The following is a 16,834-nucleotide window of genomic DNA, read 5'->3' as shown; positions in this document are numbered from 1 at the left end:
ACTGGTTTGTTGGGAGCTTTCCGGGCTCACAACTAACCAGTGATTCCGGCTACAAAGCCTTTGACAATACATTGACTCTTTGCAGTTTTCTGGGCTCTCTGAAAACCAGTTCCAGGTTTCCCAGCTCTCCAGAACGGTTTTATGGAATGCACATGGGACTATAATGAGTTCATTGGAGTCACCTGTCAAGATTACAGTCCCCATAGTATTTGCAGCATGGGCTATTAGCTTCCAGACATTGCTCTAACAGACAACAAAAGGAAATCCAGATTGACAATACTTGAGTGGCCAGAAATTTTAGATCCAACTTGATAAATCAGGAAAGGCACCAGCTATCTATGTGACAATAGAAAATGGCAAAATAATTCATTTTACTGTTTTTAAAATAATAATAATAATAATAATAATACACAATGCTTCCCAATGATTAAGTGAAGCAAATGTCAGGTTGATTTCTAGGAAGGAACTACGGCACTTGTGAATGACTATGCCTGACCGATAGGTGGAAATGTTATGAATTTAATAAGAAAACATACATCATTCTCTGCTTCATAAATATGGTATTAACATGTCAATAAGCCTTGATTCAGATGTGGATTTATATATTCCATGGAGTTTCCAATAAAAAGAGGATTTGAAGAAAGAGGAGTTTTTGGCTGAAGTATAACCCAGAATTAAAGAGCTTTGCTGTATAATGCCTGGATCTGGTGTAGTATATAAAGAGGCTCAGGAATGCACGCTATGTCTGGAAACCATGTCCTGCGAGAATCAGTTTAGGGGTATGTTTACCCTGGGGAAGCTTAAGGAGTGATAGCATAGCCATGTTTAAATAATTGAAAGAATATCATTTTGAAGATGGAGCAAGATTGTTTTCTCTGGATGCAGAGACTATTGTAGAAATAAGACATTTTGACACTACTTTAATGCCCATAGCTCAACACTATGGAATCATGGGATTTTCAGTTTTACAAGGAGTATATCCTTCTCCGCCTTGTCAAAGTACAAATTCCAGGATTCTATATCACTGAGCCATGCATTAATTCTACAGTGTAAATGAAACCCTTGACAATGAGTGAAAAATTCAAACTTTACGGTTCCGGTCCAGCGTATCTGTCCGAACGTATCTCCCTCTATGTCCCACCCCGGAATCTGAGATCATCTGGGGAGGCCCTGCTCTCGACCCCACCATTATCACAAGTGAGGCTGGTGGGGACGAGGAGAAGGGCCTTCTCAGTGGTGGCCCCCACCTGTGGAACTCACTCCCGGGGGAAATCAGGGCATCAATATCCCTCCTTGCCTTCAGGAGGAAGGTAAAGATGTGGTTGTGGGACCAGGCCTTTGGACACCCTGACAATTAGATATGGAAACCAGATGGATAGGACCGACAATTTAGTGGAAATTGGAACTTAAACTATGAGACCCTGAAACGCTGACCATTAATGAGGTTTGTATTGATTTTATTGCTTTTATTGGTTTTATGGTCTTCTGTTAATTGTTATTGCTAAAATTATTGTGTTAACTGTTGTTATTGTCCTTTGCTGTTTGTGATGCGGGCATCGAATTGTGTCTCGCTTTTGTAAGCCGCCCTGAGTCCCCCCCGGGGTGAGAAGGGTGGGGTAGAAGCACCCGAAATAAATAAATAAATAAATAAATAAACTACAGGAAAAGAGATTCTGCCTTAGCAATATAAAGAACTTCCTGTTGGTAAAAGCTATTTGACAGTGGAATATGGTTCCTCGGAGTGTGTGCAGTCTCCTTCTTTGGAGATTTCTAAACAGAATCTGGAAGGCTATATGTCAGGATGGCCAAATGGGGTTGGAAAATGTGATTGGAAAGGATGGCTCTTGATCTTCCAATTCTATTATTCCACATATATGTCTGCCTGCCCATTTGGATCAGAAATAAGCTTTTCATCAACAGGATTTGAGAAACTTTCAAGATCTGACTCAGCAGCTTACTTACAAGATATAGCAGATGACTCCTATGCTCCACATGTCTGTAGCATACCCAATAGGCTCATAGTTTATAACTTCTGGCGCCACAAACTCTGGTGTCCCAAAGAGGACCTTCAGAGAACCTGTATTTTCTGTGAAATGTAAGAGAGAGAGAAAAATATGCTAAATGCACCAAGTGAAAAATAATCTTGTTCCTATATTTTGTTCTTTTTAATACTTCTCTTTAGCCTGATAGAGCCCCAGGGCAAGTCCCCAAGTTGTCTAGAAATAAAACAGGTGGAGAAACTGTAATTTACCCAGGGTTGTTTCAAAGCTAAACAGCGGTTTGACCCCAGGTCAACCCAGTAGACCCAACAATACGGATCAGCAGGTTGTGGCCTCCAAGATGCCAGCTGCACCTTCCTTCAGCTATAACCAGCACATTCAATGGCCAGGGAGAAGAGGGGAACCTGCCACTTCTAAACAATTTTAGATAAAGAACTGGAAAAGAAAGAAGGGTACCACTGTTCCCTCCTCCCCCAATTCTGTAGGTGATACAATTAGAACCCAAGCTTTTTATTGGATTAACAATTTCAGCATTGCACGAAGACAGAATGCATGCACCTAAATATGGGCTAATGTACTGATGGAGTACACGTATGCACAACCTGTAGCTGTTTAGGTATTGCATACAACTCTTGTTATCCCTAGCTACTGGGCATGCTGACAGGTTCTGATGGGTACTGGGAGCCCAACTTCTGGAGGGTCGTAGGATCCCAACCTCTCAGGCAGAGGTACATTGTTGTTGCTGCTGTGGACCTTCAAGCTGTTGCCTGCTTATGGCAACTAAAGATATTCTCATCACAGAGTTTTCCTGAAAAGATTTGTTTGGGGGAGGGAGGGGTGTGTGTGTTACTTCTGCCTTCCTTTGAGGCTGAGAATGTATGACTTGCCCAAGGTCACCCAGTGGGTTTCAAACCTAGATCTTTCGGTGTCTTAGTCCAACACTGAAACCACTAGAACATTGGTTCCCAACCTGTGGTCCGTGGACCACTAGTGGTCCCGAAGAACTAAAATCTGCGGCCTCACCATTACTACACCATTGCAATGAGAGCAATTGGTCTCGCAAAACCCTCTCATAGTGCTGAGGCAACAGGGCTGTTGAAAGGGGAAACGCTGACTACCCAAGAAAGGCATGACAACAAGCCACCTGACTGCTCCTCCTCCTCTTCCTCCCTCTCTCCTTCTGAACGTAGCCGATCCATGTGGCTCTTGGAAGCAGGGGCGCCTTGGTGTCTTTGTTTTTAGTCCTCTTCCTGGAGTTATTTGGGGTGCTGATTCAGAAAATTACATTGGATATTATTAACTATGGTTTTCTGTGGGCAAGCAGACAGCAACTACTGGATGGCATATGTTCTGTATTAGAAACTAGAGCTGATGTGGTCTATCCAATGCCATTTTCTGAATCAACACCCAAACCAATGACCAAACTGAATCTAAAGTTGACCAAAAATGATTAGTACTTTTGGTACTAATGTTGGGAGAGTGGTCCCTGGTCAAAAAGGCTGGGAACCACTGCACTAGACCATGTTGGCTCTGAAGGAAATACTGCTTAGTCTAAAATTAGCTGTGGAATTTTGTGAACTGTAATCTGAAAAGAAAAAAAGGAAATTATTAAATCCATATTTTTTTTATATCAAGAAAGACTCTCTTTCCTAATAATATCATCTGGCTCAGTACTCTGTTTCTTAGATTGACAAATGTCTTAAAGAATATGAAACAAAGTTTAGGATTATATTTCCATGGAACTGACCTAATGTGAAGGTCATCACTTCCCACTTTTCTAGCTCAGCATTTTGTATATTACATAAATCAACTTTGGACAAGGACAAAGTATTTTTGGAAACAGGCCCTTTTAGTGCCCTACGCAGAATGAATCAATTTCTTCTTTGAAAAAAAAGTCAAAGAAGACACCCCACACAAGGCAAAAGCCCCCCAGCCCTCACATGTGAAGTTCTAAACACACCAAAAAAGGTCAGGAAAACTATCTTGCTACATCTTTGGCATTCCCCGGCAAAACAGAACAACTAATTATTTGCAGAAACTGACCACAAAAGGCCCAGTGGTCTTAACTAATTCAAATGACTTCAAAGCTCAGAAGATTAGTTGTACCATTTCTTTAATTACTGGTAACAATACAATGAGAGGAAAAGAAATATCTGAGGTTGAAAACATATCTGTGTTATCTCTGTGGAATTTATGAAAAAGGTAAACTAAAAAAATGTCTGGAATGAATTGGTCCAGCAATTAAAAACTTAGATGTTCCGTCGTGTCTTTGATTAGGCAGTTTCACCAGAGAACTATTTTATTCCTATGCACTTTATTTCTGGCTCACCTATTGGTTACTCGAAACTTTTTAAAGGGTATTCCTCAGCCTCTGTTCATTTGAATGCCGCACTTTCCACTGGCTCCATTTCAGAATCATTGCACTTATTTGAGCCTGATCCCAGCTTTGACTTTTATCCCAGGCTTATTGTTTTAAGGTGATGTCTTGTGATTGTGTTATGTTTTTATTTGATTGATTTTAATGCTGTTTTTATTTGTAACATGGGCTTGTCCCCTTGTAAGCCACCCTGAGTCCCTTTGGGGAGATGGTGGAGGAGTATAAAATAAAGTTATTATTATTATTTGAAAAGTTCACCCCAAAATCTAGATGCCGGGGGAGAACCCAACTGGTTTGGTGCAGTGACTAGAGTGCAGACGTTAAATTCAGATCACCTCTCAAGAATTGTGTGGGATTACCTGGAGACAAGAGATGACCTCAATTTCACATAGTTGTTGTGTAGATAAAAAGAATAAGTAGACCACCATTTAGCTAGGTTTCTATTAGACATTGCTTTCTCCAATAATTTTGTAAGCGCCAGACAAAATTTTACCCAGTATTATTCTGGAAAGAAAACTTTCTGCAGATACTTATGTAAGAGATCAGTTTATTTCTAATCCACGTCAGTTATGTTTGTATTAATTATTCTCCTCCAGCTGGTTATGAAATTGTGATGGGCATTCTGTAAGTGCCATACACAGGTTAAGTCCATATCTTGCCTGTGTATTACTTTTTAAAGTCATTACAGAGGTGGATATTCCCTTCCACCTGCACCACAAACCAAATGGTTAATTAGAATAGTCCCCATGAATGGATGCTTTCTAGGTGGTAAAGAGTGAAGGGAATTGGAAAAGTATCTGGCAAGAATTCCACGGTCTGATGCAGACCAAATGGTGTCATCTGCTGAGACCTCTGGTGCTTGGTGGAAGATGTCCTCAGTTTGCCTCAGACAAAAGGAGGGAAACTAGACATGTTTCTGACCACTTCTGCTCACCCCAGCAAAGGAATGGAGCCATAGTGGAGTCACTTAGCTATGTAGCATCTTGGCCAATGTGTGATGTTGTTACAAACCTGTACAAAATGTAGTGTATATCATGTACTTAATTTAGTATTTTTAATTTATTCAGAAAAGAAGTATTTATAAACATAGTTTATGTAAATGCATACAATCAAGAAAATATTTTCCACCAAAGATGTATTTTTCTAGTTTTATGTGATAACAACACACTGCAACCTTTAGAAAAGTGCAAAGCCTGAACTATAATTACACCCTGATTGACACATCAGACCAGGAAGAGTTGATCAGGTCAGTTTGCAGGACAGAGACTAAATCTCCCAATCATCCTTATCTTCACTCCCACTGTTAACAGAACAGACAGAACAGCACTAAGTTCTGTCTGTCCTCCACATGAACTCAGTTGCCTGCTAAAGTCTAGTCAGCTGGCACTGCTCTTTGGGCAATGGAGAGTCAGGCTTTCAGTGACTGCTCTGAAGCTCTGGAACCTCTGAATAAGATCATTCTAAGTAAGTGGTTCTCAACCTTTGCCCCCCCCCCCCCCAGCTGTGTAGAACTTCAACTCCCAGGAGCTCCAGGCTGCTTGGCCAACTTTCAGGAATTCTGGGAGCTGGAGTCTAAAACACTGGGAGGACCAAAGTGTGGCATCCACTGTTCTAAGTGAATGTAGGAGAAACCGTAGTCATCCAAAGTGTAAATCCCTTCAAACCTGTCTTCCATGAAACCCCGTGGCATATGGGATATATGTCCGTTTTGAAGGCAAAACAGTGGGTCTGAGGTCACATGCATCAGAAAATGCTCCTTATGAAACTGCTTGCATTAACACTTTGTGCATTTATTTATTTTACCTAGTCTTCGTGCAAGTCCGAAGTCAATCAGCTTGATGCTTGTGCCAGTCTTGTTGACACACATAATATTTTCAGGCTTCAAATCCAGATGAACAATGGCCTGCTTATGAATGTACTGCACGCCTTCTGAGATCTGTTTCATGTATTTAATGCACTCCCTCTCTGTTAGTTCAAAGTCCTCATCGATGATTCTCTCAAAGAGTTCTCCGCCAGAAACACTAAAACAAAATTAAAAGGAGATTCTTTTAAAAAAGGATTTTGAATAGGTACACCACACTGTTATGAAAAACATGGGAAGACAACCTAGATGTGTTAAATTTGTGGATTCTGCGAGAGGAAGGTGTGAGGAAGAGTAAATGAGCCAGAGGGCTGCTTCAGTGCACTCGAAGCACTTCTTTGGTCCAGCATCTATGAGGAATTTATTTATTTGTTTATTGACCAAAATGTTCATGCACATGCACAGTACCTTCATCAGAGAATATCTTCTGACAGTGTGCATTAACATTCAATGGAATTGAACAACTTAAAATCTAAACATAACAATGAAACGAAAAAGACTAGAACTTTCAACCACCACTAAAAATGTTAAAACTAAACATTTTAAAATATTTTTAAAATGTTTGTGGAAATAAAAAAAATCAACCAAATTAGGACAGACAATATGTACATGTGTAGAATACATGTACTCTATTCCAAATTGTTTTTGAAGGATAGTAGCTTCAGGAGGTAAAAGAAATGAATGCTGTTCAATGCTGTACACAATCCAACAAACTCTGCATATTCCTTTATTTTCCATTAGGACTGCCAGATCTTGGTTCCAACCTCAGTAGGATGGCTTTATATGTATATATAATTTATTTTACCCACTATCTGCAACTTGGTCAATTATTATGTCTAAAATAAATCTTCAATTCACAAAGAAGTTACATAACATGATTACATCCCTGTGCCATGCCATTATTTGTTTACAGCATGTATATCCTGCCCTTCTTACCCCAAAGGGGACTCAGGGTGGCTTACATAATTGACATTGTTCCATGCCCAAACAACAATAACAATTAAAAGCAATTAAACAACAATTTAAGACAACATTAAAACAACATATGTACACATTAAACAACAATTATGCATCTAAAGCCAGATAGTCAAATAATCATATTCATCAACCCAGGATCAATTCCAACTGTACTGCACAGATAATTATGCTGGGCCAAATGCTTGCTCCCAAAGCCAAGTTTTCACTTGTTTGCAAAATGACAGGAGGGAAGAGGTCGATCAAATCCCAATAGGGAAGAAGTTCCACAGCCGAGGAGCCAGCATTGAGAGCGCCCTGTCTCTCATCCCTACCAGTCATGCCTGCAAAGGTTATGGGATCAATATTGTTGTCTTCACACATTAAGCAAAAAAAAAAAGCCTTCAAATATTAATAAAATAAGATTTTTAAAAACTTTTAAAATTATGGTTGCTTTTTTCAGGCAACGGGCTGTGGATAGGGGGAGGAAAGGGAAATCTGTACAGCATTTTCTTAGGCTTCATCTACACTCCTATATAATACAGTTTAACTGCACTGAGCTGCATTATATGAGTCTACATTGCCATATAATGTACTGCAATGCAGTTAAACTGCACTATATGGCAGTGTAGATGGGGCCTCAGAGCAGCCTTGCCCGCCCTGAATCATTCCAGATATGCTGGGTTAAAACCCTCATCTTTCCCCTGAAGAATTCAAGTAATCTATAAATTTTCTGAGCACCAGGTTGGAGAATATTAGAATTATCTTAATATTTGGCTCTTGTGACCAAGACATTGACATTTTCCATTCTTTCCCTGTTAACAGAGTAAAATAGAAAATAGCAGGCACCGAAAATTATGGAACTGAGTTTCTCACCCTCCTGCCCCAGTCAGCACTCCCAATATTGGTGTATAAAATGACCTCATGTATGTCAAGGGAAGGCTTTAGTGCCAACATTGTAGATTGTGATATGACCCATAGATAATCAAGGGCCATTCTGCAGAGACGGGAAAATGTCAGTACTGCCTCAGGGGCCACTTCCCATGGCTACCACCACCACAATTTTCCCGCCTAGGAATTCAAAATGGTCTTTTATCAGAGGGAGGGGGAGTTTCTGTTTTGACAAAAGTTAAGTTAGATACTGACACTGACCCATGGATAAATCAACACAGGCTTTTGGGATCACTTTTTAACTGAAAAATATAGACTTGCATATATAAATACATGCAGTATGTGAGAAATATGGAAACAGTATATAACACAACTTAATTCGTCTGTAATAAAAACAATCTTATATCAGGAGACCTATAGTGGACCTGAAGAATGGAGAAATGTTAACTTCCTGTTTTAAGAAAGAAGGTGTCCCATTCCAGATTGGAAATTGCATCTGACATCCTCTGGATTAAAGTTCTCCAGAGAACAGAACAGCCCTCAAAAGTGAATGATTCAACAGAAATGCTCCTAGGACTAATCTTTTGTAATTCATCTTGGGGGATGGGAATCTATGGGTATTAAAAAGAAATTGGGAAGCTACTTTTAGGAAGAATGAAGGCAATGACACAATATTAAAATACACAATTAAGGAGCGGTAGCACAATGCTGTGGAGAATAATGCTGTATCCAGCACCATGCTTCAGTGACAGATAACTGCAGCATGTCATTACATTTATTCACCTTAAGAATAAATTTCCAAGCTATGGATATGCAAACAGGCAGTTTTGGAAATCAATAAACAGAGTACAATGAACAAAATAAATGTCATATACAGTGAAAAGAAGGAGAACATTCATATTAGAGTCTCAAGAAACCTTTGTAAGGATATAAGGTTGCGATTCCAAGAGTATAAGCACTTTAATGTAAGTACTTTTCTTTGAATTGCTGTGAGTTTTCTGGGCTGCGTGGCCATGTTCCAGAAGCATTCTCAGAGGTTGTGAGGTCTGTTGGAAACTAGACAAGGGAGGTTTACATATCTGTGGAATGTCCAGGGTGGGAGAAAGAACTCTTGTCAGCTTGAGGCAAGTGTGAATGTTGCAATTAGCCACCTTGATTAGCATTGAATGACCTCACAACCACTGAGGATGCCTGCCATAGATGTGGTGAAACGTCAGGAGAGAATGCTTCTGGAACATGGCCATACAGCCTGGCAAACTCACAGCAACCCCGGGATTTCGGCCATGAAAGGCTTTAACAACACTTTCCTTTGGTTCATACTTACAGTTCTAAGACCATGACAATGTTTGCTTTCTCTTCAAAGGCATCTACACATTGGACAAGCTTTGGATGGTGCAGGCAATTCATAATGCCAATCTCTTGCCTTATGTTTTCCTTGTCTTTAGCTGAATAGGCTTTGAAAAATTTCCCTGCCCAAACTTTTCCAGTTTTCTTTTCCACAATCCGGAAAACCTGTCCGAATTTCCCCCTGAAAAGTGCAGAATAATTCCTATGAAATCATTTACTCGTGTTTATGGGTCAATACACAACATGTTGTGCATGTACATATAAAAGCAGAACAAGCTGTCTGATGCCCTGGAATTACTCCTGTGAATCTTGGTCTCAGAAGATGTGAAGGCACTAAAATCAGTGAGCAAGGAGTCACATGGGAAGATACAATAAGTACATGGTGAAATAGTTATACAAAAGTTAGATTCTGTGTTTGCCAACCTAACCCATTTTAAAAATATATAAAGTAAACCTGTTGTGCCTTTGAGATTAACTGAAAAAAAGAAATTTCTAACAGAAGCTTTTGTGAACTCTGGTTCACTTCGTCAGATGCCAAACTAGTCCAGTTTAGTTTACTTTGCCAGAGGCCTTCAGGGGCTCAAGCAGAGGTTTTCAATAACACACAATGTATGAACTTTTCAATGTGATACTGAGAACCAAAGCCTTTGATGTGAAAAGCATGCACATTTCTACTAGTAGTAGTATCCTCCCATACTCAAGAAATTAATTTTTGAGAATCATTTGCATTTGATATGGCTAGAAGACAGCTGCATCAATGTATTATTTCAGTTGCATTTCCAGAATCTTTCTGAGTCAAAAATGAAACAGTGCTAGTTAGCATTTTTAAGCTTTACAAGGAAAGTGAAGAAAGTTCAGTCTGAAATGCATCAAGAGTGCTACATGGTGGCGCATGTCTCTTTATGTGATATTTTTGGCTTTCATAGCAGGGTATTTTCTTTTTTGTTATGCTGGTTGGAGATGTGGAAGAATCTTCCAACAGTTTTGGGAGGAATACCTCTGGAGCCTCATCCGTTTTTTGGACAATGTTTCTTTCCTCTGCAGCTGGCCCAACTGGGAACACGTGCAGGTTTGTTTTCCGCTGCCCTAGAAGGTAGAACCAGGTCTAATAGCATTAAATTATAGGAGGTAGATTCTGATTGAATATTAGAAGAAACTTCCTGGTGGCAAGAGTGATTTTGCAATGGAACCAACTACCCAGAGAAGCAGTAGAATCTCTTTCTGTTGATATCTTCAAAAAGAGGATGAACAACTACTTGCTGTTCTAGCTGGGGTTCAGTATGTGAGCCTAACATCAAGCAGGAAGTTGGACTTGAGAGCCTATGGGCCCCCTTCCAATTCTTTGAATCTATACTGTGCATTAAAATGTGTGACCCATCATACATTTATGCAGAAATGAATTCAGTGGGTTTTCACAGCCTAAGAACTCATTACATGTATTTTATAGGTTTCATATCTGCCAAGCAGTATTACATCTGAGATCCTACTACCACTGGCAGAAGGCTGGTTGATCCAGTTAATGTATGCCAAAGGCAAAAGACTCAATAGGACAGAATTCAGCATTTCTGGTTAAAAGCCAGGCCTTCCAAGGGGGGGGGGGGGTGTTCATGCCTAAGGAATACATTTTATGAGAACTTTGTTCCTGAAGGGCAGGAAAGCTGTATCCATAGAGCCAAAGACAGGCAATTTTGAGCTAGCCTCCTCTAAGCAGGTGCTATTAACTTTTAGCTTTTATGCTTTGAGATTACAACTAATCCTAGTGAGGGATCTTTCCTAATGGCAAGGGAAAAGGTTTAATCTTATTATTCCTAAGGGGATATAATGAAGCTGTAAAAGGGCATGGTGGGAAACGGAGGATTCAATCAAACTGCACGGCACAAATTAAGCTAGTTTGAAATACTGATAGGTCTTTATATATTTATAGGCTCCATCTTCACTATAGGCATTTCTGGATTTCTATTATTATTATTATTATTACCCTGCTTTATCTCCCCAAAAGCTTTTAGAGTACTGAAAGAAAGGGGGACACACACATGAGATTAAACTATATGGATCCATTACAATTTATATGTGAAACATTGCCTCACTTCAAGTAACCACAAGGATACAGCAATCAGGATGGGGAGATGATATCAATCTGAAAGGATGCTTGCCCCCCTTCTTCAGTACCAATCATGATAATCAGAGAGAAATGGAGAAAGAGCTTGAGGGTCAGGTTAGAAACCAGAAGTCTGAAAATTTTGTCATTAACTAGTTAATGACAAAATAAAAGAAGGGCCAGAGAGCTATAGAGAACACAATGTATGTTATGTTTTCATTCTTTTATTCTTCTCTAATGAACCAAGAGCTCAGTTCCCTAAAAGCAGCAGCAGCAGCAACAACAACAACCACCACCACTTGGAAAGGCAGGGCAAAGCTAGCAAGGAAGAACAGAGATAAATAAGAGAAACTGACAAGATAATGTATAAAGGAGGCTAAATCTCAATGGCTGCACTTGGATAAAATGTACCCAGAGAGAGTGGAAAAGTTAGTTTTTTGGACTACATTTCCCAACTAGATTAAACTTCTTGCAGGAATTGTTACCAGGGCCAAGCATGAATAAAGTTGACAACATGGTGATTCATTTTCATAAAGACAATGTAGCATCCCTACAACAGCAAGTGCAAAAGAAATATTGTTAAACTTACGATCCTAATTTTTCTTCTATATTGTAGAATTCTGTAACCTTTTGTTCTGTGTTGATAGTCACAGTCCGATAATCAACCTCTGTTTCTTTCTCTTCTAGAAGGTGACAGGTGAAAAATTCATGCAATTATAATTAGATTCACATGAGAGAAATACAAAAGGTCTGAGACAGTAAATTTCTTACCATCATCTGATGCTTCGGCTTGCTCTTCTTCCTCTTTGGGACCTATTAACAAATATACAAATATGTTCATATATCCCACAAGCAATCTCTCCTTATACCATATTTAAAAGAAGAAAAGACGTGTTCTCTCTTAAAGGCCTCTTGCTGGACTAAACACATCAACATCATAAGTTTTGTGAATGCTCACTTAATGTTAAATTTCATTATTGGGTTCTGAAATTTTCTTGATAGACAAAACAGATGGATCATGAATAGACTGATAGCTGTCATGAAGCCTGTATTATATATTTATTTATTTACTTCATTTATACCCCGCCTTTCTTCCCCCTCAGGGGACTCAAGGTGGTTTACAACTCCGGTACGATTCAATACCGGTAAAAACCATAATATACCCCCTTCATTAAAACAGTTAATAATTAGTCAATAAACACATTAAAATAGTAAACAGATTAAAACATATAAAGTGCACAGTTCTATTAATCTAAGATCCTTGCTAATAATTCATATTCAAACCATGTCGAAGCCCGTAGTCACTTATTCTTCAAACGTTTGTGTGCAAAGCCATATTTTTAACTTTTTTTCTAAAACCTAGAAGGGATGAGGCCTGCCTGATGTCACTGGGGAGGGCGTTCCATAGCCAAGGGGCCACCACTGTACATTTATTAACAGGAATATGATTAAGCCTTGTGCAATGTATCACAGGTGTAGGGCTACCACATGTTATTTTATTCTTGGCATCTATTGCCTAATTTGTCTCATTTCCAACTATGTCATCTCCTAAAATTCCGAGAATCTAAAATCGGATTTGTGTAGAATTTTTGACTGCTTGGTCATATCTTTCTGTTCAGGAAATCAAATTAAATATAGTAGGTGTTACATTAAGTGGATGAACTAAGAATCTGGAAATCCCTGCTTCTAATCTTGCCTCAGCCACAAACTTCCTAGGTAGCCTTCAACAGGCTACATCTGCAGGCTTAAAGACTCACTTAGAATAGCTGATTAGGATGTCGATCCATTCTGCATGGCTTTTGTAACTATGAACACAGATCAAGTGATTAGAAAACCAGTGAGCACTCCAAACCAATGTATAAATCCTCAATATTATAAGGACAGAATCTTTCCAACAGGCCTTTTACAGGTCTAATACTGAAATTTTAAAATATATTTAGCATATATGGTTCCCATCCTAAGTTGTCCCCTTTGCATAATCAAATGTTACCTGCCTAGAACATCTTGCTCTTGTAAAACAATAACTCCTATTGATAAACTGATGGGGTGACAATTACCCTAAAAGTTCAGGCCCAGTGCTTTTGCATCCGATGCTGCTATTGGATGCTTAGACAGATGTGGTAGCCACAAGTGCCTTTTAACAGTTGCTTCTGGAGAAAGTGGACCTAGACACATTCATTCTACACTAACATCTTCATATGATTGATTTAACATGGGACTGCCCTCCAATCTCCATCACATAGCTGTCTGCATTTTGTTTTTTTCTGCTGTGTGCATGACTTAACAGGATTCAAAATCTATTGGTCCATCAATTTGTTTCTGGGACCAGTTCAGAATATGTGTGAGGACTCTGAAAGTATATTTGCCCAGGCAGTGAGGTCGGCTGCAGGCCTAGGAGGGGGAAACTGGCCCCTTGCACACACCGGTTACTGAGGATTAAGTGGGAGAGATCAGGGATTAAAATAGGAACTTTCAATAGATGAGTATGGCTTAGCTATGGGAATGAAATCATGGCTGAGATAATACTTCCAGGTCATGATCTTAACTGCTGTGCTACTGCTGTGCTACACCAGCTCTCCTCAACTGTATCACTGATCTGACAGGAGAATGTTAACAACTAATATTCAACCAAAATCCCCAAATCTAAGTTAAATCATTTTACTTGACTCTAATGTACATTTTTGACTTAATTGCTTTGCCAAAATTGAGACGTGCATTAGATCTGATGGTGCATTGCAATTGCGTGCCAAACGGTGCCTTTGCCCCTCCATCAGGCTGAGACTAGCAAATTCACCAGCCTTCTCCTGATGATGGAGCAGGGCTTCCCTTCCCAAGCCTTTCTCCTTTGCCTCACAATTGATCCTCTCCCAGCTGAGAGAGGAGGAGAAATGGCACAAGCTATTTCTTCCCTAGCTATTTCTCCTTCATGCCCTAAGTTGGGGACCAAAGATAAATGGTGCCACTGTCACTTCCTGGCCATTTCTCTCATGTCTCCTAACTTGGGAAACAGAAGAGAAATTGAGCTGCTTTCTCTCCCTGTGAAAGAAAGAGAAAAGCATCAAAAGCTGAAGGCAAATCTTCCAAATCCCGGTCTTCCTCCCCAGCTGGATGGGAAAGAGGGAAGGAGTAAGAGGTAGAGAGAGGGAGAAAACTGAGGCCTATATCCCAGAATATCAAGGCAGAAAATCCCAGAATATTTGCACACTCAGACATTATGGGATTTTCTGCCTTTATATTCTGGGATGTAGGACTGTATGAGAGAGCCCTCAGAAGGTGAAGTCAAATGGAAGACTTTGGGAAATGTCAGAAGTCCAGCATTCTTCCCCGACTGGGAGGGAGGGAGAGAAGGAGAAGGCAGAAGCTGTTGCCCAAGGGAGAACCACAAAGTGATTATTTCCAACTCCTTCCCTGAAATATAACCTACCATTGAGGGTCTCCTTTTCAAACATTAAATAACACTGACTTTTCCTAGCAAAACCAGATAGGACTTTCCTGTCCCACTTTAAAACCTGCAGAGTTCTGGGGCTTGTAGTTCAGTGTGCCCAGGGCTTCTCTTACTGAGAATGGGAAAACCTCTCCCTAAACTACAAGCCCCAGAATCCTGCATGCAGGTACAGATTCTAGATCCTATTTTTGGGGGTGATTGCCTTTGGAGTATTTGGTCCTCATAATTCCTTTCAGTAAGTCAGGGGAGTTTTCCATGAGATTTGCTTGTGGTTCCCTTTTGCAGCTCTAAGGAGATTTGGAGGCTAAAGTCTAGGACCGCAGCATAGCCTTCCTAGGATGCATCTACACTGCAGAATTAATGCAGTATGACAACAATTTTAATTGCCACAGCTTAGTATTATGCAATCCTGGGAGTTGTAGTTTGGTGAGGCACCAGCATTTTTGGCAGAGAAGGCTGAAGACCTTGTAAACTACTGCCCTCATGATTCCATAGCATTGAATCATAACAGTGAAGATGGTGTCAGACTGCATTCATTCCAGTGCAGATTCACCCAAGGCTCCTTCCACACAGCTGAATAAAATCCCAGATTATCTGCTTTGAACTAGAATACATAGCAGTGTGGACTCCGATATACCAGTTCAAAGCAAATATTGTGGGATTTTCTGCCTTGATATTCTGGGTTCAATGGCTGTGTGGAAGGGCCCTAAGATGCACCTATCCTATACTGTAAGCATGCATGCTGTCTGATAATACTGAGAATACCATTGTTAAATATATGGAATCCTGAGATTTATAGTTTGCAGAGGCCCCAGCCCTCTTTGATAGAGAAAGCTAAAGAACTGGTAGAACTACAACTCCCAGGATTCCATAGACTTAAGCCAGGACAATTAAAGTGGTGTCAAACTGCATTCATTTACAGTATAGATTCAACTAAGGAAGGTGAGGCAGGATGAACCGGTGAGGCTCCTTGAGGGAAGGTTTCCTATTTCTCTGGTTTTCTTTTCAATTGCTGGAAGATTTGGTGTCCTAACACTTTGGTTTTTAAAGAAGCTGCTTTCAGCAGATAGCAACAGTAATGCACATCTTTTTTGGCCAAATTTCAAAGAGTGCACTTTTTGAACCTGTGCATTACATTTGCCAGCAAATATGTTTTTTGGTTTCAGGGTTTTGAAAATGGAAGTGTGCATTACATTGGATGGCGCACTAGATTCAAGTAAATACAGTAGATATCTTTCCAAGGTATTGGAACCCATGCCCTCTGATATGTTCATGCCCCACATAAAAACCTTGAATTGTCTAATCATGCAGACCATAAGTAGATACATCACAGAAAATCAGTGTAAACTTGTGCAGATTTCGCATAAGAAAAGAAATCATTTGCACTGAAAGTGGAGGCCCAACGATAGACAAACACAATCACAATCTTAATGGTGACAAAGGCTTACCTTCTTGCTTCTCTCCTACTTTTACTGGCTCAGATTCATGACTTGGCTCACTTATTCCATACACATTAGCAGCTCGGATCTGGAATTTGTACTCCCTGTCAGGCAACAGGTCCTGGACATTGTAGGAAGTACTACGGCAGGTTGTGAGATCTGTCCATTTCTTGTCCACTGAGTTCCAGATTTCCACAGTATAGGACTGCACTGCACTTCCACCATCATAAGAAGAACCATACCATGACAAGGTGAGGGAAGAACTCCTGATGTCTGACGCACAAGGTGTTCCCGCTGGAGGATCGGGTTTATCTGCAATTATGGAAGAGAATGTGAGAGGAATTGGTGGGGGATGGGGGCAAAATAGACATTTGCCCCCAATCCGTGGTGGAAAATAGGGAAATCCTTTAGTCGGTGTGCAC

At 40.1% G+C, this 16,834-nt stretch overlaps 1 protein-coding gene across 3 annotated transcripts in view; it reads right to left on the bottom strand.

Moving 5' to 3' along the window:
* Window positions 1-16,834, bottom strand: part of MYLK (myosin light chain kinase) — a 250,329-nt gene that overhangs the window by 18,082 nt on the left and 215,413 nt on the right. For all 3 annotated transcript variants that reach the window (XM_060774888.2, XM_060774879.2, XM_060774896.2), the window contains 6 exons: window positions 16,422-16,724; window positions 12,300-12,341; window positions 12,118-12,211; window positions 9,408-9,611; window positions 6,181-6,398; window positions 1,963-2,086 (listed from right to left, as the gene is read on the bottom strand). In XM_060774888.2, coding sequence (XP_060630871.2) covers window positions 1,963-2,086; window positions 6,181-6,398; window positions 9,408-9,611; window positions 12,118-12,211; window positions 12,300-12,341; window positions 16,422-16,724 — 985 coding nt within the window. The remainder of the gene's footprint in view (window positions 1-1,962; window positions 2,087-6,180; window positions 6,399-9,407; window positions 9,612-12,117; window positions 12,212-12,299; window positions 12,342-16,421; window positions 16,725-16,834) is intronic.

The sequence above is a fragment of the Anolis sagrei genome, chromosome 1 (assembly GCF_037176765.1).
Source record: "Anolis sagrei isolate rAnoSag1 chromosome 1, rAnoSag1.mat, whole genome shotgun sequence".
Taxonomy (NCBI): domain Eukaryota; kingdom Metazoa; phylum Chordata; class Lepidosauria; order Squamata; family Dactyloidae; genus Anolis; species Anolis sagrei.
This window is presented reverse-complemented; position numbering and strand designations above follow the sequence as displayed.